Source organism: Gymnogyps californianus, chromosome 2 (genome assembly GCF_018139145.2).
Source record: "Gymnogyps californianus isolate 813 chromosome 2, ASM1813914v2, whole genome shotgun sequence".
NCBI lineage: Eukaryota > Metazoa > Chordata > Aves > Accipitriformes > Cathartidae > Gymnogyps > Gymnogyps californianus.
The window spans coordinates 51,970,953-51,993,232 of record NC_059472.1 but is presented as its reverse complement, the minus strand read 5'-3'; the positions used below and the strand labels follow the sequence as shown (position 1 = coordinate 51,993,232).

At 37.4% G+C, this 22,280-nt stretch overlaps 1 protein-coding gene across 2 annotated transcripts in view; it reads left to right on the top strand.

Annotated features, from left to right (window-relative positions):
• MIB1 (MIB E3 ubiquitin protein ligase 1) overlaps positions 1-22,280 on the top strand; it is an 88,092-nt gene that overhangs the window by 2,734 nt on the left and 63,078 nt on the right. For both annotated transcript variants that reach the window (XM_050915733.1, XM_050915734.1), the window contains exons 2-5: positions 7,832-8,003; positions 10,791-10,920; positions 12,728-12,832; positions 20,616-20,682. In XM_050915733.1, the coding sequence (XP_050771690.1) occupies positions 7,832-8,003; positions 10,791-10,920; positions 12,728-12,832; positions 20,616-20,682 (474 nt within the window). The remainder of the gene's footprint in view (positions 1-7,831; positions 8,004-10,790; positions 10,921-12,727; positions 12,833-20,615; positions 20,683-22,280) is intronic.

The following is a 22,280-nucleotide window of genomic DNA, read 5'->3' as shown; positions in this document are numbered from 1 at the left end:
AGTGATGCATCAGGAACCCATTATGTTATAGAAATAATGTTTGAAGCTCATTCTATTAAAAAAAAAAAAAAACAACAAACCTGAGTTTGATACATGTGTGTGCATATATATGTATATGCCTTTCCTTTGATGCCAGAACAATGCTTCATAGACTTAATGATGTACTGTTTTTGTATTTTAATGGTTGTAGGCTATTACTAGCATTGCGAGACTGTTAACTTTTTATAAAACTTAAATAGCCTTAGTACTAAGATTTTAGGACAGTCTTTTTTAAAATAAAAACTCATCGATGATTTACATTAAGTATCTTTTGTAAACTGTTTGCTCCAGATGTAGTCATCTGGGTAATGAATGACTTGTGATACGAAGTTTTGTTTTGTGTTTCAGTTATATCTACCAAGCTAGCTGTATTAGCTGCCCATTGGTGATAATATTTACGTTGGCCAATGTTTCTTTAAGCAAGACAGAGTGATAGAGAGGGACTGGTAAACTAAGAATCTGAAAAGAAATGAAATTTCAGTTAGAAGAAAGGAAACTTCAGTTCGGTCCTGTGTAGTGGGCTCGTAAATGGAGTAAGTGGTGGGATGCGATATGTTAGCAGTGCCGTGTGGTTGCCCAATTACTTGCGAATAAATCCTGGTCTTTCTGTAAAGTAGCCTTTTTCCAAGACCTAGGAGTCTTGAGAGTCCTCTTTTTCTGGTAGTGTTGTGGAAAAGAAACAGAAGGGAGTAGTCTTCTGAGTTGCTGAACAGAAGCTAAAAGTATATAAACCCAAGCTTTATATTTAGAAGGGAAGGCAGCCTTTTGCCAAAGGTAAAGGCTATACAGTAGCATGTTTGTAGAGAGCACTCCTGACTATGTTCACATAATACTCATGATCATTACAGAACCTTTCTGTGTTTATTCTCTTTCTGAAGATTTGCTTTCTACACAGCTTAGGCGAAAATTTGTTTGTCATCCATTTCCGCTTTTGTATGGTTGGTTCAAAGTAACAATGTTATTTTCCTGCTTAAAATATTTACTCAATTGTGTTTGAATAAGGGGAGGTGGTGGAGGGACTGGGGTCAGGAAACAGAATCTTGATGCGGAATTATTCCGCAGCTAGAGTGAGCATCTGTGCAGTGTGGAAAGCTCTATGTGCTGTATTCTGCTAATACTGAAAATTTAGGTGTTACCTGTTGAAGATCTGAGTGGCTTTCTGTAGTGGTATTAATAGTTTTCTGTAACCTGAAGAGTTGCATGAATCATCATTAAGTCATACATGTTGGAACATTTTAAAAGGTAGACCACCTTGGATGATTTATCCTACTATTTGTTTATTTGTTCTTGCTTTTAGCACATGAAGTGTAATTTAAGGCAAATTGTTTTAGTCAAGATTTTTTTTAGTGGCTATTACTTACAGAACCCCTCACAAGTAAAAAAAAATCTAATAGCTTCATGAGCAGTGGTACTTGGGAAGCCTGTTGTTTGTTTGTTTGTTTGTTTATTTGTTTTTATAAACACATCCTTTGTTCTTCCTGCCCTTCCCCTATGTCTCCTACACAATAATCCCCTCCCTCCTCATGTATCTTGTGATACCCTTACCAGATAGGACACATGCTTTGGCAAGTCTGGCATCTCTTGTATATAGTAATTGGTCAGCTGGCTGCTGCCAAACAGAGTTATTTAATAGGTGAGTTATGTTTGTGGGGACACTGATTTGAGTTTTCAGACAATTTGTCGGAATCTGGTTAATCTCTAAGAATTTTTTGTTTTCAGTTTGCCTGGAGTCTGGCCATAGCGTAAAAATTATCTGGAGTGGAAGAATGGGAAGAATAAAACATTACTATTGCTTTTTAAATTGGGGTGTAAATGAATCAGTTTTCTAAGTAGCCTATGGTATCCCTTGGCTGATGGTAGTATTGTCATTATGATATTAAAGGATTTTGGCTTATTAGAGTTCTGTAGAGAATGACGAGTCCGTTGGAAACCAGATTTTGTTGATTCTGAGAAGTAATTGAAATCACTGTTGACTTCTGCTGTGCGTAACAGTGAGTAGTATGAATACCCCTTGTACTTCTTATTTTACTGTTAAAACGTTCTTTTATTGGACAGCTGTATATTGCCTCCTAATTGTCTTTAGTACAAAAGAGAGTTTCGTAACAAATTCAAATAGCAATTTGAGCAACACCGCTTCTATTTCCTTTCACAGCTTTAAGAGTGAGCATGGGTTTTAAAAACTTGTAGGCAAAGGCTGTAAAATTGATGTATAAATGAGTGGTGACAGAGGAATGGTGGTCTAGGTAATCCAGGGAAGATCTGAGAATAGATGACAAAAGTGAAAATAACCGTGGCAGGGACATAAAGGTAGGAGACTAATGTTTTTACTATTTGCATTTCATATTAATGACAAGTGGAGATCTGGATTTTATGGTGTACTAAGGTTGGAGGGACATTAGGAAATGGCAGCTATTTAAAAGTAATTAGGCATGGTGAAAGTACCCTTCTCGTTACATGGTTTCTTTTGTTTTTTCAGTGCAGTATGGAGGATGATACAAAACCTGTTTCGTTTTGAAATTACCTGCTCCTAGGAAATTTTGAAGAATATTTAGAGGTTTAGTTTTTGCATTATCGCATTTTAGAGAGCTGAAGTGCTCTTCTGGTTCACAGCTGGCTGGCTGCAGGGCTGATGTTTGAATCCTGAAGTTTTTACGGCACTTTAATGTATTCCAGTAGTTTAATTAAGGCATTCTTTCCTAATATAAACTTTGTCAAGTTTGTGTTTCTCAGCCTTTCTTAAACAGCCTTCCTTTTGAAGAGTGGAAGCAGTTTATGTGACAGATACAGGTTGCATTTGGGTCAGGATTTCAGTTTGGCTCCAGAGCCTATACACTTGACCCAGTCTCCTGGTTGTTCCTGTGTACTGTGCTTTGATTTACATCATGGGGTGGTTTTGGAGCACACAAACTGGTTTACTTTTTGGTGAAAGTAAATTGAAAGATACGATCTCAATGCCGATGAGCATTCAGTCCACTGGGCTAGAGCAGAGATAGTCTGAAATATTAGAAATAATGTCTCCTTCCCTCCCCCCAAATGTGTGTAGTGCCAACATCAGGTCCTCAGTACTGAATTTTGGTGAGTACATGATGATGAGTAGATGGAGACCACGGCGATGCAGGTTGTCCCCTTGCAGCCCATGGAGGGCCACAGTGGAGCAGGTATCCACACTGCAGCCTGTGGGGGACCCCATGCTGGAGCAGGTGGACATGCCTGAAGGAAGCTGCAGCCCACGGGGAGCCCATGCTTGAGCAGTGTTTTCCTGAAGGACTGCAGCCCGTGGAGAGGACCCATGCTGGGGCAGGGGAAAAGTGTGAGGAGCTATTATGGACTGACCATAAGTCCCAATTCCCCATCTTCACTGAAATTTCTTCACCAAAAGGGTTGTCAGGCATTGGAACAGGCTGCTCAGGGAAGTGGTTGAGTCACCGTCCCTGCAGGTATTTAGAAGACATGTAGACGTGGCGCTTAGGGACATGGTTTAGTGGTGGACTTGGTAGTGTTAGGTTTACAGTTGGACTCAATGATCTTAAGGGTCTTTTCCAACCAAAATGATTCTATAATTCTATCTCCTGTGGGGAGAAGCGGGGAGATAGAGGAGTTGGGAGTGAAGGAGTAAAGTTGTGGCTGGGAAGAAGGGGGAGTGTAGGGAGAAGGTGTTTTAGTTTTTGTCTTTCTCACCATCCTCCTTTTTTTTTTTTTTTTTTAACTGGCTATATATTTAATTTTCCTCAAGTCAGGTCTGCTTTGCCTGTGACGGTAATTGGTATGTGATCTCACTTTTATCTCGACTTACAAGCTTTTTCATTTTATTTTCACTCCCTGTCCTGTTGAGGAGGGAGAATGAGGGAGTGGGTGGGCATCTGGCAGTCCCACCACACTTCTGTACCTATAATATCTAGTTCAACTTAAAAAAAAAAATTCTTTCAACCTTCTTTAAAACATACTATTGATTTAAATAGTTCATTTTGTTTGTATTATGAACATGAATAAGAGTTTAGCTATCACATTTTGTGATCCAATAGTAGCACCTTGGTTTACCATCTTTTTTTAGCAGATGAAGTTAAAACTGCCTGTGAGTCCACTGTCACCAGAGGCATACAAATCTACTTCTCCCTCCAGATCTCTAGTGCAGTGGTTAAACATTCTGTAACAGGATTACTTGCCTGCTCCTGCCCTGCAATGCTTTGTTTGTCGTGCCAGCAGTGTTGTGCAGCACCACAAAGAACGGGATTGGGAAACCAATCCAGCTGAATATTTTTCCTCCTGGCTGTTTTCCAGCTGAGTATGTTTCTTGATCCAGTTTATAGCTCAGCTTTGCAAAAACCTTTTGCTGGCATGATGGAAAGAATGGAGCAGCATGGTCAGGTGAGGCATGCACTGAAGTGGGTGTTGCTGCTAGAATCATGTGTCAGGGAATGGATGAAGAAAGGCTGTATCTATCAGGGTGGTGTTTAGGGATCTGTGGGACAGAGATGAGACTCTCGATCAGAGACTCCAAATACAGACATGCACTGTTCTCTTTTAAGTCCCAGACACTGTAGTCAGTAATATGACTTTTGAGTCAAATATCTTTCTATATTTTTTTCTTGATCTTTCCTAAGGAAGTTTTTCTGAGTTTTTCCACAGCACCTTTTGCCTCACTGGCTAGAAATGTTTAGTTTTTATTTAAGTTTACTGTGAGATGACCTAGTTCTGTATTACATGATTCCTGATTATACCTCTTTTTTGCCCTCTTTCCTGCTGCTTGGACAAATTGAAGAATCCTGCAGCACCCAATTCCTTGGTCCTTTTACATCCGGAATAAATGTGATCCTTGGCTAACTATCTTCTCTGAAGTTCAGCAACTGTTAAAAAAAATCCAAAGATGTGTAACTTCTCTTTTTCTATGTAAAATACCAATTTAGCAATCATTTTTTAAAAAAAAACCAAATACCACCCCTCAACCCCAAGCACCATAACTAGTTAGACTTATTAAGCAAGGCAACAAAACACTAACAGGTTATCTGAGTCCTTTTAATGCACCTGCTCTTGGAGACTACCAAAAAAATAGTAAAATGGTTCAGTACATTTCATAGCAGTGAGGCAGCCACTGCGAGATCATAGCTAATACTATCTTTTTGAGTGTTACAGATAATCAACAGATACCAGACATCAAAGTCTCAGTGTACATAACAAGAAAGATAGATTTCTGCTTGATATTAATCCTCCACGTTGGGAACAAGGTCATTAATGGAGTTGTGTGGGCGGAGAAAATGTATGGGTGATTTCCACGTTCTTGTTTTGTAGAAAAATAGCATTTTTAGTTGTTGTTACCAGGCAGCAAATACTTTTTAAATGTAGAAGGTTAGTTAAAAAGAACGATTATGGTATACGAGATGCGTTGTCTGGCAGTTGGAGTTGGCAAATAACATAACAGGTTATAGGACTTGTCTGTGCCAGACCTTCAAAATTTCAGCACAGACTTTGTGGTCAACATATGGATGCCGCCTTAATCATGAACCGCTCCGGGAATTACAGTGATCTTTTAGTGTAATGTCAGCAGTTTCAGGGGTTTTGTTGCCACTGAAGGCTATCTTTGACTGCCCTGAAGAGCTGCTCAGATCTCTGCAGTGCTATGTGCGGTCTTTACTCCAAATGTGTTGCCTTTTCCAGCCTTAACTAAATATTTATTCCAATGTTCAGGCAGTTTTTAAAAACTTTTAATCATGAGGCCAGAAATATTCCTAAATACGTTTATAATCAAGGCTGGAAGAGGGTGGAGTGAGAAGCCTTCTTGGTTAGGAGAAATGAACGTGGGATGATTTTGCTGGCATTCAGAGGGACCTTGACAGGCTGGACAAATGGTCCAACAGGAATCTCATGTAATTCAACAAAGGGAAAGGCAGAGTCCTGCACCTGAGGAGGAGTAACCCCTGCACCAGTACAAGCTGGGGACAACTGGCTGGAAAGCAGCTTTGCAGGAAAGGACCTCGGGGTCCCAGTGGACAACCAAGTGATCATGAGCCAGCAGTGTGCCCTTGTGGCAATGAAGGCCAGTGGTATCCTGGGCTGCATTAGGAGGAGTGTTGCCAGCAGGTCGAGGGAGGTGATCCTTCCTCTCTACTCGGTACTGGTGAGGCCACACCTGGAGTACTGGGTCCAGTTCTGGGCTCCCCAGTGCGAGAGAAACATGGACATACTGTGTCGAGCAAAGGGCTGCAAATGTGTTTTAAGGGATCTTAAGGCATCTCGTATGAGGAGAGGCTGAGGGATCTCGTGGTGTTTAGCCTGGAGAAGAGAAGGCTCAGGGGGATCTTAAGAGTGTATATAAATACCTGATGGAGGTTGTAAAGAGGATGGAGCCAGGCTCTTTTCAGTGGTGTCAAGTGACAGGACAAGAGGCAACGGGCACAAATTGAAATACAGGAATTTCCACTTCAACATAAGAAGAAACATTTTTGCTATAGGGATGATTGAACATTGGAACAGGCTGCGTTGTGGAGTCTGCGTTTTTGGAGGTGCTCAAAACCTGACTGGATATGGTCCTGGGCAGCCGTCTCTAGTTTACCCTGGTTTGAGCAGTGGTGGTTGGAGTAGACAATCTCCAGAGGTTATTTCCAACCTCAGCTGTTACATGATTCTGTGAAATGATCAGCCAAGAAGGCATTTCTGTCAGTTTTGCCTTTCCAACTGTTGATTTTTCTTCACTGCAGGTGGCTCAGCTGTTGGACACAAGTGACTAATAGGTTTATAGTGAATTTGGCAGTTGTTTCCAAAAGCATCCCTTCTGGAGGGGACAAAAATCTTTCTTTTTCCTCACTAATTTGAGTGATCTGGTTTTTTGGCTGGGTTTTTTTTTTTTTTAAGAGTGAGTGACTGGGAAAACTCTGTGTTACTCCAGCCTTATAGCGCTCATTTTTATCTTGTGCTACAGACTGAATGCCAGTGCTTCTCTCTTCCATTACACAATTTTTTCCAAACAGCAGCAGAATTTGATTTTTTTTTTCTCTAAATAAACTTGCGGCTGTTCGCTCTATTCACAATGCATAGATGGAAACTGTCTGTGACTGATCACTTTCACTCTGCTGTAGCTTGGCAAAGCTGTAGGAGTAAGTAGTCTTGAGAACTCAGTTTTTGTGGAAGGCTGGGCAGAGCACATGCTGGTGGGTTACAACTGGTCTTTGGCACATTCTTTTCGAAAAAACCCAACATATAAAGCAGTAGAACACTTCAAAAATGGTAACAGATTTTCATGAAGCTAATGGCATCTATCCAAGAGAGCTTAATTTTTTCCTATATAAAAAAGAATAGAGATAAGCACTTATCTTTTCCACTGTAGAAAATGTGTAAGTCAAACCAATGATTTTCAAACTGTCACACACAGTTGAACACAGTAGCCTTTGTGCTATAAGGTGTGTTGATAGTCTTAATCCAGAGATAAAATTCCAGATTGTCTGTATATTTTGATAAATGCCTTTCTGACCCTTTAACTTGTAGTTAAAGGATTTCTCATTTTCTTTCTCTGATTTGTATAGATGGAAAAAAACAACTATAGCTTTCTCAGCTTTTTGAGCTGAGAAAAGATAGAACACTTCAGCAACAGACTGACAACAGGAGATATGAGGCAAAGTCCATTATCTCTTCCCCTCAGTTGTATAGGCTGATAGGATATCACTAGCAGCCTTTCTTTATTGTTAACTTTTCAGTATATGGTTTCAAATTAATTATTAAAACCATCAGTTATGGTTTTCACAGAAATCTGTGTAGTGATGTAGCAAAGTTGTTAGTCTTTTTATTCTTTTTCTTCCCACAGGTATCAAGCATGATGGGACTATGTGTGATACTTGTCGACAGCAACCCATTATTGGCATCCGATGGAAATGTGCTGAATGCACAAATTATGACTTGTGCACAGTTTGCTATCACGGGGACAAACATCACTTGAGGCATCGTTTTTACAGAATTACCACACCAGGAAGTGAAAGGTAAAAAGTAATTTTTTCCCCATGAAATTAAATAGGAACAATTAATTGTGGTTAACTTTTAAACTGCAGATTTGGTTACTGAAACTTGGATTAGGTAAGATAGTGGCTTGAGGTGTAGGTTCTGTTACTGGTTCTGCCTCTTTGTGAGGGAGGGTAGCTAGGACAGATCTTTGGAGCTTGGAAAACATGGAAATTTTAGAAAGAATGGAGTAGAGAAAAAAGTTAGGATATGATTATTCAGTTTCTTTTAACCTCATTGCAGTCTTCCTAGTTCTTGTGTTATCATATAGCACCTTTAAAACAATTGTCTTTACACAATGTACAATCACAAAATGATTTGTCAATGAATTCCTGAATGTGAAAGTTTAATTAGGTTCAAAAATGGTGTAGACAGATTGAGGGAATATACCCTCCTTGTAGGCTATGAAAAACAGAATGATCTGGAGACAAAACCTTTGACTTGAACTGCTTAAAATGCTCACTACAGAAAGCAGAGGAAATATGCTGTGAAGGTTTGTCCTACCCTTGCCTTGGTTTTCATGTTCTTTTCTTAAGCATCTCTTATTGTCTCCTAGTGAAGAACTCTGAACAAAATTGGCATTTAGTGTGTTCTTGCATAGCTGTTCTTGTGTTCTTGACTTCAAATAACTTGTCTAAATCCAAAGCCCCTCTCCATCATGATTTATCTACTGGTTAAGTGAGAACAGTGGTATTTGCCTATTACTAAATATTTGGAGAGCTACGGTAAAGCATTGTGTAAAGGCTACATGCCGTGGTATCAACTCTGTGATAACTCTCCAGAATGTTCTTTCATTAAATCATTGGAAGCTTTTTTTGTTAGATATGATACTCAGTTAAATGTCATGTGTGTAAGACAACATTTATTTCCTCCTCTTGGAGAAGTAAGGTTTACAAATATGTTGTAATTCAGTGATGTGCTTTTATCAGTGCTTTTACAGTTAAGGGAAGTGGTTGGAGCACACAAACTGAGTTCTCATATTGTGTCTTGGAAGGACTGTGTTTATTTTCTCAAATGTTTGCCTTGAAGTTTAACTGTGGCTCAAATGCCCAGGTCAGTGGCTTAATCAAAAAGTAACTTCTGTGTTTTTGAGATTCATGCCAGCAGATCTAGGTACCAAATAGATATCATAACCTTAGTGTCTCAATTATAATGGTTAATGCAGAACAAGACTTGGAAGTTGGGCCCAAGAGTAGAAAGTGCTGGCTTAGTGTGATTAATAGAGAATAGGTAACAAAATACAAATCTATTTTTCTATTTATTTCTTTTTAAAAAAATCTCATTGCTTTTGAGAATGCTTGCCAGACTTTTTTTTTTCTTCTGTATTTTTTTTTTTAGCTGAAGTTTCCTTTGTAGTTTTAAGTGGTCTGTTATGGTGTGTAAAGTGTAAGTTTTAGTTTTGGAGATAGATTGTACACAATATATAGAACTGCAGGAAATCTTTTGCATCTTGTCACTTTCTCCCTACCTTTGTTTACCCCCATTGAGCTCTGTTTTGCAACTCTTATCTAGAAGGCAGCTTCATCTGCCAAGGAGCTGTTTCTGTTGGATCAAGCTTAGCTGAGAAAAAAATGAAGTTAACTGTTTGAGGGAGGAGAAAAGGGCAAAGCAGTGCTATTGAATTTGAGGGATATCTCATAGGGAGAACTGCAAGAGGCATCTAAGGACGTTTGGATGAAGGAAAGCACAAGCTCTACCGATTTTGTTCTTGAATCTGGGATATTATATGGGCAGCATACCAAAGTAATGTATGCTGGTTTTTGTCTCAGTTTTATAGATGTTGAGAACTTTCTAAAATGCCGCTATAAACAACATATCTTTGTGTTTTCTATCACACTCTTATATTATTTAGATAAAAATGGCTAATATTTTCATGTGTTCTTTGCATTGATTCTAACAGTTTAACTTTTTCCTTGTCTGCCATCTGCTGGATGTTAAAAGTTTAGCAGGAGGGTGATACCCTTCCTGAAGAGGTCAGGGAACATTCAGAATTTCAGCTGAAAAATGCTTTTGTCTGGCAACATTTTCCTGGCATGAAGTAAGAAATCTGGTTGCATGCAAACTGGTGGCTTTTGAGATGACTGAAAAGGCAGGAAAATGTTTGTCTCTTTGTTTCTATTGGTAAGTTAAATACTTATGAACTGTTCTGTTTGGGCTTATCTACTTCAGTTCTGTTGAAGTCAGAGGGAAAGAAGAGGTTTGCTTTAGAAAAATAACATAACTGAAAAAATGGATGCTGATATATTGAATTAAATTTGCCAAGATATGCTATAAGAAGTATGTAGAAAATAAACTGAGGCATGGAGGGGAAAGAGATGTAGCTCTTACTTAATAGCATCATTCTTAGTAAAAATGGCAGGGCAATTGCAGGATAGTAATATTGGCCTAGGGTGCATCTAAGAGAAACAGAAGTGTGTTGTTTATATGACTCTGTATGTTTCTTTAATGATTTTAATAATATGAGTACAGATGTATATGTAAGTGGTTACAAGATTATTGCTGGTAGTAGGAAGTTTGGAGAAGAAATCATTAGAATTAAAAACTAATTATAAACGTACAATAAATCGGATTTAGGAAAATGATGGTTTTTTATCTTGTGGGCTGCTGTTCGAGTTGAGAATCGAATGGATGTGATTAATGCACTGAAATCTGTGTTTGTGGGGTTATTTTTGTTTCAAGATGCTCTCCTTCCTTCCCATCCCCAAAGATTCATTTTGGACTTTCTTTTTTATCTTGACATTTGTGGGTTCTTCTTTTAATAACTTCAGGGTATTGTTGGAGTCTCGCCGTAAATCAAAGAAAATTACAGCAAGAGGAATCTTTGCAGGTGCCAGGGTGGTGCGAGGAGTTGATTGGCAATGGGAAGATCAAGATGGTGGCAATGGGCGTAGAGGAAAGGTAAAAATAATACTGGTTTAAATAAGAAGATGCATTTCTGCATGCTCATGTAATGGCCTCAGTGGCCTTTCTAATTGTAGAGTAAAAATATCATCATAAAAGTTACTATTTTAATTTGCTGGACATTTTTTAATCTTATTCGGTAATGCTCAACCATTTAGAAAGAGGAGGGGTTGTATACTATGACCAGTTCTTTTAAATTTAAATTTACATTTTTACAATACCAGCACAAAATTTTTAAAACTACTAAATTTTTGTCTTAGTTGTTTTGTTTAAGACTGGCTTGTAACAGCATTAAGATCTTGGGCATATTTCAGCATTACTGGAGAGCTGGTATAAAAACAGAGCTCTCAAGAATAGCCTTTTCTGGTCATCACTGCATGCTGTAGTCTTATTGCTTGTGGCTCAGCACATTTGTCTGTCTCTTGCTCTTGGTTTTTAGTGCTTGCACCCTGGATTTTTTAATTTTATCTAATAATTACAGGGACTTTTCCAGTTTAAAATTAAAAATTTTTCAAGTGTTGGATGTGGATATATTACTGGCTTCGGACATTATATGAGTGTTTTTGATATAGTTGTATTAAAAATATTTGGATTTATTGAAAATTGCACGGACTGATATGCTGCTAATCATAACCTTTGCAAATTTTCCGCTGACAACTTACATGTACCTTCAGAACTAATGAAGGTTTGTTATAGGTGTGAACATACAGCAGGGAGTGTAAAATATACTATGACTTTTATCACCAAAAATGAATTGTTCTGGAATGAGAATTGGATGCCCTTCTGTCTTGGTGAACTGGTGTTTTTTGTTGCATTTATTTTTAGTACACTTAAGCAGCATTTAAAAGAAAGTGAAAAGTTCCTGAATAAGATATTTAGCCTATTTTATATCCTAGACATTTACGGAAGCTTTAGGACTTTTGGGGATTTCATTTTGGATTTTATTGAGAGGAAATAATAAATTTAAATCTCTTAAAGCAAGGAATATTCAGATGCAGCTTTTTCAGTCTTAATTATTTACCCCTTGCTGTGAATTTGGCAAGATATTTTGAAATCTCTGAAACTTTGCAAAATAAGAGTCTTACCCTGCATTGTCTGCTTTATGTACTAAACTTGAATTAGTGGGATTATTTGCAAGCTGAAAATATGTATAAATGCATATATATGTTTTCAACGAAAAGCAGATGGTAGATAGCAGAAATAACTTTTAAATAAATATAAATAAGAATGAAGACAAATTCTGGAAGTTGATTTTTTTTGAATAATGGAAGTGTTTTTAGAATTTGGTGCATGGCCTCATGATTTCAGAAATGTCAGGGGAAGTCCTTTTCTCTCTCCTTTTGTACTGTTGTTAAACAGATTGGCTCTGGAAATAAAACTTTGTCTCCTAACATAGTGCACTGCCACCAGGCTAATGCAGGTTAAACCAGACAAATTGAAGCAATTAAAATAGTTTTTATCCTGTTTTTCTTAATTAAATGCTGCTTGTAGTAAGAACGTGTCAAAGCATCATAAAATAAATTTTTACAGTTCAGATTTTGTTCGCTACTTATGTAGTTAGATTACCTACCAAATATACAAAAGAAAAATAGGCCTACAAAGTATGTATTCAGGCTGCCATCTTATTAAGACACCTAGGGAACACTTGTATCAAACAGAAAACAGCTTCAGAATAAATTTTATTAAATTCAGTAAAACTGCTGTATCCTGAATTATTCTGAAGAGATGAATAAGGTTTTAAGTTCAAATTGTGCTTCTAAGTCTTTGTTCTAGAAACAATTTTCTTATTTTTAAAACTGAATAGGTAACTGAAATCCAAGATTGGAGTGCATCGAGTCCACATAGTGCAGCATATGTTCTTTGGGACAATGGTGCTAAAAACCTTTACAGAGTTGGCTTTGAGGGCATGGTAAGTATAAAAGAACACAAAGTGTAAAATGCATGGTGGGGGAAGGGTAGTAAGAATAACTTGTGCTTTATTATCCTGCTTTTGTAATAGCCTTTGTCAGTTTGCATGCTATTAGTCAGGTCACTGTGAATACAGCTGTATGGATCATGCATATGTATTAGTAAGAAAGTCTGATCTGGGAATTTATAAAACATGTAAATAACTTAAAGTTAAGGGCTGGTTTCTGCCAGAGTATAGTAAATGTTTACATTGCATATGTGATTATCTTACTGTGCTACTATTGTGCTTAAATTAAAATTCAGAAAAGAATAAGAAGCTTAGTTATGAACTTTTTAAAGACCCTATTTCTTTAACTCCTGAACTCTTCGGTTCACTTCAAATTTTGCTGTGATTACTGCAAGATTTGCAGTTTTTAAATTACTGACAACACACAGAGTCCTCTTGAGAGCAGTTTTTTTGTCAACTGAAAGGTGTTGAATTAAGTTACAACCTTAATTTGCTTTAGCACTAAATTTTTCTTTTTCACTTCCTAGCTTCTACAGCTACTTCTACAGCTTTAGAGAGAAAATGGGTCAGACTCTAGCCTAAGTGCTTGCTGTTGCTGGGTTTTCTTATCCTAATGTGGGTCAGGGAAAGGTTACTTTGATTATCAACTGCTTATAACATTTTCATTAGCATTTTCTTTGCATGATTTTTGTTCGGTACTGCAGAGGAAAATCATGTTAACTTAACATTGAAATGTCTTCTTGTCAGATGTGTATCAGTAATAAAATGTTAAACAAAGACTAGTCTACTTTTTTTGAAAGTAAAATATTTGCCTTATAGCCTCACTTGAAATAAAGTTTATTTTTGTAACAAAAAAAATACTAAATACCACTTTTGCAGTAAATGCATATTTTAGTGTCAGGTTTAAAAAGAGTAAACATCTTTAGTGTCGGTCAGCTTTTCTGATGCATGAAGATGCTAAAGATAAAATATAAGTCAGTATTGAATTATGTGCTTCATGGTCCCCCTCAGTTCTAAGAAAATTCCTTATATACTGGCAAAAGGGAAAGAAAGTTATATGTAGTATTTTGCAGTATAATATTATTAAACCAATGGTTGGTATCTTCCCCCTTATATTTGATTGTGATGCGTGGAAAAGGAACACAATTACAAAATCTAGATAGACTGAAATACAGATCAACTTTTTTTGTTTGTTTGTTGTGATTTCAATTACTATGTTAAAATTTGTGGACTGCATAGTAGGAGTACTGTGGAATCGTTAAAGATTCCTTCTGGCCTCAGGAAAAATACATTTAAGATAAGTTATATTTTGTTCTGAAATAGTTATTCCCTTAATAATAAAAATATATTTATTATTCATAAATCAGCTATATTCTGTTGCCAAACTATTGCCACATAAGAAAGTGTTAAATATTTCTAGAATACTTGATTAACTACTGCAACTGTAAATTTGAATGGATACGGGTGACCCTTCCCACACGATTTATACAAATAGAAATATTTGGTCAGTCATTTACTTAACAACAAAAAACTGTTAAAATGTGTGTGAAACTACATATATGTATATATTATATATAGGATAATATATAAATAATAAATGTACATATATATGTATAAAAAGGGTAATTTGAGGCTTTATATGTAGTGCTTACCTGATTGTAATCCATTCCTACAATAATTTTATCTTTGTTGGATACTTTTATCAAATGCAATTTTCACTTCAGACAGAATGGATTCTTGGATATCTGTGACAAATAGTCATTTGAATGTAATGCTGAATTTTATAACTGATTAATTGCTTGCTAAGTGTACAATTCATTATGATCATTTACTACTATTTATGTGCTGTTATGTAAAGCTGACTAATAGACTGTCAGGAAGTTCATATAAAGTTGGGGCAAACTTGTCTTGGGACTTAGAAATTGGTTAAGAATGTCCAAAGTGTGTGGAATCAACAATACTCAGAGTGTGTACGTAAATACAGCTGGGAAGAGACCCCCTGCTTGCAAATGAGTAACACTTGACTCAGATGCAAATGGAGCTGCTTAAAGAAACACAGCTTATTATTGTAAGTCAGGGTTGCTTGTTTGATAGCTGACAGGCTGCATCTAGTCCTCAAAATTAATCTGTCTGGCCTGCCAGCTTTTCCTTGGGAGAGAAGAGGATTGGCTGGTGGGGCAGCAGGTGCTGGCTGAAAACTTGCATTTGTTTGTGGTCAGATCCTTAGAGGTTTTATTTGAGTTTGCTGTTGCTGTGTTTACATATGAAGTGGTTGAGAGAGGTGCATCTTGCCTTTCTTTGTGAAGCCTGGCATTTGAATCTGGGAGTTTCTGCTTCCACAGGCCACAAATTCCCAAATTGAAATCTGTTTTTATGATGCTGTTAGGTTGAATAACATTTGCTACATCTGTAGCAGGAATAAAGTCCTGTTGGCTAATATGGTTATTGACAGTGCTTGCATTTCCTATCTCTTTGTATTCAGATTCTAGACCCAGCCCAAGCTGTTAACCACATTACCTGCTTTAGAAATGCGTGAACATAGCCTTTTGCAATAAAAAGATACCCTACGTGGAATTAGAGAGTTAATGAGAAGATTGTGATTCAGCTTTTTGGACTTGTTTCTAGTTTTTATTTCTCCATATCACACAGCTGAGGATGTAAAGCTGGTAACTTCCATTGGTTTTCAATAAGCATTCTATTCTACTACTTATTAATAGAATTATTTTGCTATAAAAACTTAAGAAAATAGTTCCATCAGCAGGAGCGCCCTAAATCAATTTCATTATTGAGGAATCGGTTTTGTGCTACCAAATTTCTTTGCTCTGTACCACTTGCCTTTTTTGCTGTGATTAACCTCTTCTTGTTTTTCATTATGGAGGATCTTGCTTTCATCTGTGTAGCCTCTGAAAGAAGTAACTGTAGTTGTCATCCATCATTGTCACAGTAATCTGTAAGCCATCTGTGTTTGTGTACTTTATTTCCATGAATTCTGAATAGTTGAATGCATAAGGGAAATTGAGAAGATTCCTTGCCCTTGTGTTTTTGATGTTACTTTAAACTTTCTTATCCTGAGTGATACCTAATGTCTGTTCATCAACATTTATTTGGGTTACCCTTAAAGATAATCCTTGAAATTACTCTAGAGGATTTTAAGAATGACTTATTAACACTTTTTTTAAATAAAACAAGGTAAATGTCTTAGCATACTAGGTGTTGCAGGTGTTATAAAATATGTAGAAATATGCTTTCTGCTGCAGTTACAACTGTCAGATCTGTAATGTAAGTGAAATCTTCAGCTCTGTAGTCCTTTATCTTGTCCCCAGTATGTTCAAAATGAGGGGTTTAGGAAGGAGCAACAAGAATTTTCATTATTTTGTTAGTTTAGTGTCCTTCTGTTGCTTCTAGGTGCTGATCAAGACTGATTTAAAACACAAAACGTGCATTTTGGCCACCTTTACACATGCAGCAGGTGTTTTTTATTACATTACTCAGTGTAGTCCAAGTTAGGTGGTTAGTTGTTTTGGAATCTAGAGAGGAAGGAGATATTTATGTATACCTTGTGCATTTATTTGCATTTGTCAGCAGACTTTGTTTTGCTTCTTGTTTACGTAGTCTTATTTCTCTACATTTCTCCTGTAGTCTCAACCAAGCCAAGTTTTTCATCTCTCTGTAACTGAGTTGCTTATAAACGTATTTCCGTTATGCGGAAATGCACTTACTGATCCTTTTCCAATTTTGTTATTTACAGTATTAACCCACAAGGAAGACTTCAAAATGATCCTCCTTAAAAAAAAAAAGTTACAAGTGGAAAGTTTTTATAAATGCCTATAATCAATAGACAGTAAGGTTGTAAACCATTCACTCAGGATTTGCCTGAGGTCTGATTTCTTCTGTAAGAAGCTGTTGCTATTGTTTTTATACCTCACACCTCTGTCATTTCAGCCACTTTCTCTACCATCTTCTACTTTCTCCTTTTATTGCTTTCACTTTTCTCAGCTTCTTGAAACTGAAAATGATTTGAGTTCATTAAATTTGAAATGCAGCATTTCTTATAAACCTTTATCTAAAACTTATGGATTTATCCAGTCCCTTGTTGTCTTAATCAGGTGACAAAGCAGCACACACTGGGCTTTCTCCATTTGCCCTGTAAGGGCTTATTTCCTTGCCAAAAGCTGTTGTGAGTTTAAAGACTTAAAATGACCTTTAAGGGGTGTATTCATTGCTACCTCAAACACCTGCAGCTGTGGCACCATTCCTGCTGGTATAGCTGTAAGATCAGTATTAATTTCTCTCCTGGTATTTGCTGCTGGTGCTAGATGCTATTTCAGTGCACCTGGATCAAACATTCTTCTTTTGCTTAGCGGCACACCTAGTTTTCTTACCAAGTCTGTAGACTCCCCTCCCTGGTTTTGGTGGATGACGTTCCACATTGATTGGAATAACTCAATAGTTACTCCAGTAGGCAGCTGCTCCTTCAGCATTGTTTTCCTCTTCAAGGTCAGGGATGATGGCACTTTTACAGCATCTGCCAACACTGCTGACATTGCTGTAATGTACCTTTTTTCATTCTCTGAAGTTTTTATGATGATGAAATTGCTGCTGTTTTTTCAATGGTATAATTGGATGGTAAGTCAAAGTAAACTTACATTTCCTGTATTTCCCATTTGGCTGAGCAGATCATGATCTTTATGTAATCCAGTCACATAGAGCTGGAATGCAGAGAGTTTTTCAGCAAGTCAGAAGGTAGATGCTAGAAGACCAAAGTTCTCCATTGTAGGCGAAAACAATTATTACCCACTGCTCGTGTGCATTAGCTGTTACTACTGATCTGAAAGTCCTGCTGTGCAATGTTTTGTGCTCATGCTGTTCCTTGAGTTTTAATTATAATGATTTCCTGCTTAACTGGAGCTTCCATCTCTTCTCTAACTATACACAAATTCCACAAAACCTATAGCTTGTTTTTTTGTTTCTTGGAAGAATCCTATTCAGTGTTCATTGAATGATTTCTCCATCAAGTTAGTGTATAAAAGCTTATGTTTTGTTTTCATCTTTGCATGTTTGTCTCCACCATGTATTTACACCCAGCCTCATGCCTGTTACTTCTTTTTCTGTGCACGGTGTCACTGTGAGTCTAAAACTTGCGTTTTAACATCCCTTGTGTTTTGGTATGGTCCCTTTTGCACTTGTATGTCTCATCTCCAAACGGTCCACTATTTCAGTCCATTTACAAGACTCGGGGAGACCCATAAAACTTGTAAAAATCCTGGTGGGTTTCTCCGAAGTGCAGTACAGCAGAGCTGGCAGCAGCCATGCGCTGGCAGCCTGGTGTGACCGGGCTTCGGGTGTGTTTGTGCTCCGTCCTCACTAGGGGGGCCTCTTGCCACACAGTCCCCAAGGGAGGATGACCAGGAGCTTAACACCACCCCTGATTTTTTACTTAAACTGCTTGGGCAGAAGAAAGCTTGTTTTCCTTTTCTGATAAATATAGTAGCTGAGTGCTAGAAGTAGAATTACAGTTGCTTACCCAGCGTTCGTGGTACTGAAGTACAACAAAGTACAACTGTCTTAAGTACAGTTGTTAAGTACAACTTAACAACTAAGTTCCTGTCTTAAAACTCCAGGATCTTTTTTGGGTTTGGTTATGCTTTTTAAGACATTTGCAGGCCTTCGTCATGTTGATGTTACTTTCCTTAGTAGTGCTGTCTGCAAAGTTGCTGAAGGAACTCTTTGCTGTATATATGAGTTAGTTTCATACTGCCTTAATCTCTGTCAGTGCCTCATCTTTCTGTGCGTTTTGAGTCCTCAATTTTTTGGTGAAGGCTCATGTAAAAAAAAAAGTTACCTTGCTTTTCTGTGATACTTAGACTCTTGTTTTACTCCTTAGTGATCTAACATTGACTTCAACATGTAAATGAAAGGAAGACAGATATGAAGCTGAGGTTCAACATCAAAGAACTATTTAGTTTTACAACCAAGTGTATCATTATACTCCAGAAATAAACTATGCGTAGGGCATGGTACAGGCAGGGTAAAAAAGAGAGCAGATTTGTAGATTTCTGGTGGGGTTTTTTTTCCCCTGTAAAATTTAAGGTATCTTAACCTGCTTCCTAATAATTTCTGCTGCGAGATCGTAATTCGCCTTTTACTGAATATTTTATTTCTTTGCTAGCTTTTAGCCAAGAGTTTGCTCTGTATGTTAACACTTGCTGTAACACAAGAGATCTTTCATCCAGATTTTGCCTGGCTGGGAGGAGAGCCGTTTAGGACCCTCCCGCGCTCTATTCTTAACGCCCTGAAGAATGTGAAAACAGCTCTTGCACGTATACCCCTTCTTGACTCCTGTGCAGACAGCTGGTTGTGGCATGGCACCAAGAGTTTGTATTCAGTGGGTGAGACCAAGTGCTGCCGGGCACATTAAATCTCTCTTGGTCTGGGGGAATGAATGAGCTTGCCATCTGGGGTGGTCAGCGCAGCCCCTTTGTCTTCGACTGAGCTAAACCCAGCACCTGCCCGCCGGGTGGCAGCATTTTGTCGCAGGCCTGCTGCTGCTGGGCTGAGCAAACTCTCTGATTTCTGATAGGATTTGAAGAGCGGCTAAATCTCATTATTTTCATCTGGCTGTTTTCATCACTTTTTCAAAAAGTGGCGGGACATTCTTCATAGATCAGGATATATGCTGAATTTTGTATTGTTTCTGGCTGCTTAGCAGTTACAGGTCACTGAGGGTAGTATTGTGTTCATCAGTGCCTTGAAGATTTGGAAGACTTGAGAGTTTTCATTGTAATCCTTTTGCAGGAGCACAGTCTGTCAATAAATCTTGGGTGTGGGAAAAATAATTGTTGAAGTATTTGTTTAGTTCTGGTTGATTATATCATAACCACCACCTGTCCTCTGTTTCGTCCCCTATCCCATAGAATATTCTGACACGTTTTGCAAACAGTTTCCTATCTCCTTCCCAACTCATCATGCACACAAAATGCCCTTTGTTTAGTGAGAATTGTTCCATAAGGAGCAATGGCAGATGGTAGCCATTTGGCTTTAAGGGTTACACAGGGAAAAAACTAGAGGAAAGGAGAATTATAGGAACTCTGCTGGCTTTATGAATAGGAGTTGGTTGTCACACTTGAAACTTCTGTTTCTCAGATAATATGAAACAGAGTCTTTCTGGAGCTTTAGAACTTTTCTCTTTAAAAAGATCATGTTTAGCTCAGCATAGTGTTGTTTTAAAAAAAAGTAATATCCTTGTGTTCTGTATATTCTTAATTGGAAATTCTTCATTTTGTAGAATTTAGGTGCCAGGTTTTCTTTTCTAAGTTAAACATGTATCTGTCAAAAAGGGTTGGGAAGAGGGGGCAGCAGTGGCAGGCATTAAGTGATCAGTACAGGAAAGGCTGTGGCCTCAAGCACTGTCTGCAGATTTTTTTTTTCTGTTTCCTTGCTTGTGTTCACAGACTTTTTTTTAAAAGGAAAGTTAACTTTATAGAACAATGCAAAGGAGCTTTGTGTTATTTTAATACCTTTCTTCGAGTTAAAAATGTCTCATCCTTTATAGCCTTTTATATTGGTAAAGGTTATTAAAATCTTGAGAATGTCAAGGCTGATAGATTGGAAAGTATTTGAGATTATATGCATCAGTAACAAATTCATGGGGCATGTTTTTTGTACACATAATTTTCAGCATTTCTTAATTGAGTGTGTTTCATTTCTAGTTTCACTGACTTATGTTAACCTGGAGACTGTCAGTGAGGACTAAAGTTTTCTCAATCTCTCTCCGTAGTCTGACCTGAAATGTGTCCAAGATGCAAAAGGAGGCTCTTTCTACAGGGACCATTGTCCTGTGTTAGGTGAGTTGAAGATAAAGTAAGTTTATCTTGATATGTGTTAATTATACTTAGTCTGGATTTCTCTTTGCTTTTTAAATGTCATCTGAAATGACTGTCCTTACTAGTGAAATGTAAATGGTAGCATTTCTATGCATTAATGGTAAATTGTAACACTTTTCTAAATGTATTTGGTATCAGTGTGCCAAGTGGATGGCAAGGGAGCTGTTAAGTGTTGACCAAGTAATAATTTGAGTCACGTCTTGTGCACTATATTTCTAAAGAGCCAAACATAGCTGTGCATTCTTATAAGACTGTCTTAAATATTCAGAATGTTCAGTGAAGTAGCATGTACATGGCCATAAACAGGAGTCATTCAAACATATAACTTAACCTTTTATGTTATGCTAATACTCGTACATGTTGTGAAATCTTGGTTGAGGTTTTCCATATTAGCTATTGCACTGACTTATTCCTCTAGTGTCTTAGCGGGGCTGTAGACATGTGCAGAGTACAAAAAATAATTGCCAGGTGTTTTGGTTTTTGAAATATGGGCAAGTTGGGATAAAGTTTATAGATTATTGGGCACAAATTTCTTAATTAGTAATGTGTATTTTCTTGGCAAAACACCTGGTCATAAAACTGGACACTACAGAAAATTTTGCTTTTCTTCTCGAGTTTCTTCTCATACTTCAATGCATAAAAAAACTTAACCGATAATACCAGCCTTTCTGAAGTGATAAGAATTCTCTGTTTACTAGTCTTAATCTAATTCCTTGCACAAGTACTTGAAGTATGACCTGCAAGCACTATTCTTCTCTTGACAGCATTGGTGAAAAGGTGAAAACAGTAAAGGTCTGTTTTGTTTAGAAAAAAACCAGTTGTCCAAGAAGTCACTTAGCTATTTACTATCCAGTAGGTGAATTGTTTGAAAGTAAAAAGCCAAGGCACTCTGATCTTTGTATCTTGCTTCTCTAATTAAAAACAATTTTGTCATTTTAGTCTGACATGAATAAAAATAGAAAAGTAGGAATAGAGTCTTACTGGTTCTTTATTACAGAGGTGAACTTAGGTTCTTATGCATGCCCTTTATTCATTTTGGTTCTTGCTTTAAAATACAGGTCTGTTTCCTGCATGTAGCTTGCTTTTAGGTAGGCTACCATATTTGATATGCATGAATATTAATCACTAAGGATAGTTGGAGACTATTCTTTGTTAAATTCTTCCCCTTCCACTATATTAAGTTGCTCTTAATGGATGTCGATGAACTCAGTTCATCATTCTTGCCACATTATGCTCCATCTTCTCAGTCTTACTCTTTGTTAGAACATCTGTCCCTTTTATTTGTCTTCTGAACGTAGTTCACAGATATGTTCATGCTGTGAATTTAAATGTATGCTTGCATTAAAAACTAGAAAGTTATTTTTGAAGCGTTGCGATATTTGAAGTTGAGTGCAAATAATACTCCAGCAGGGGCTTGCTTAATAGAGTAGTATGTAGTTGGGGCAAAATACTGGGACTGATTTTGTTCAATACTACATCAGTGACTTTGATGGTGAGACACAATACAATCCCAGACATTTTGCAGGTGACAGCAAGTTGGCAGAGGGGTGTGGTTGAAA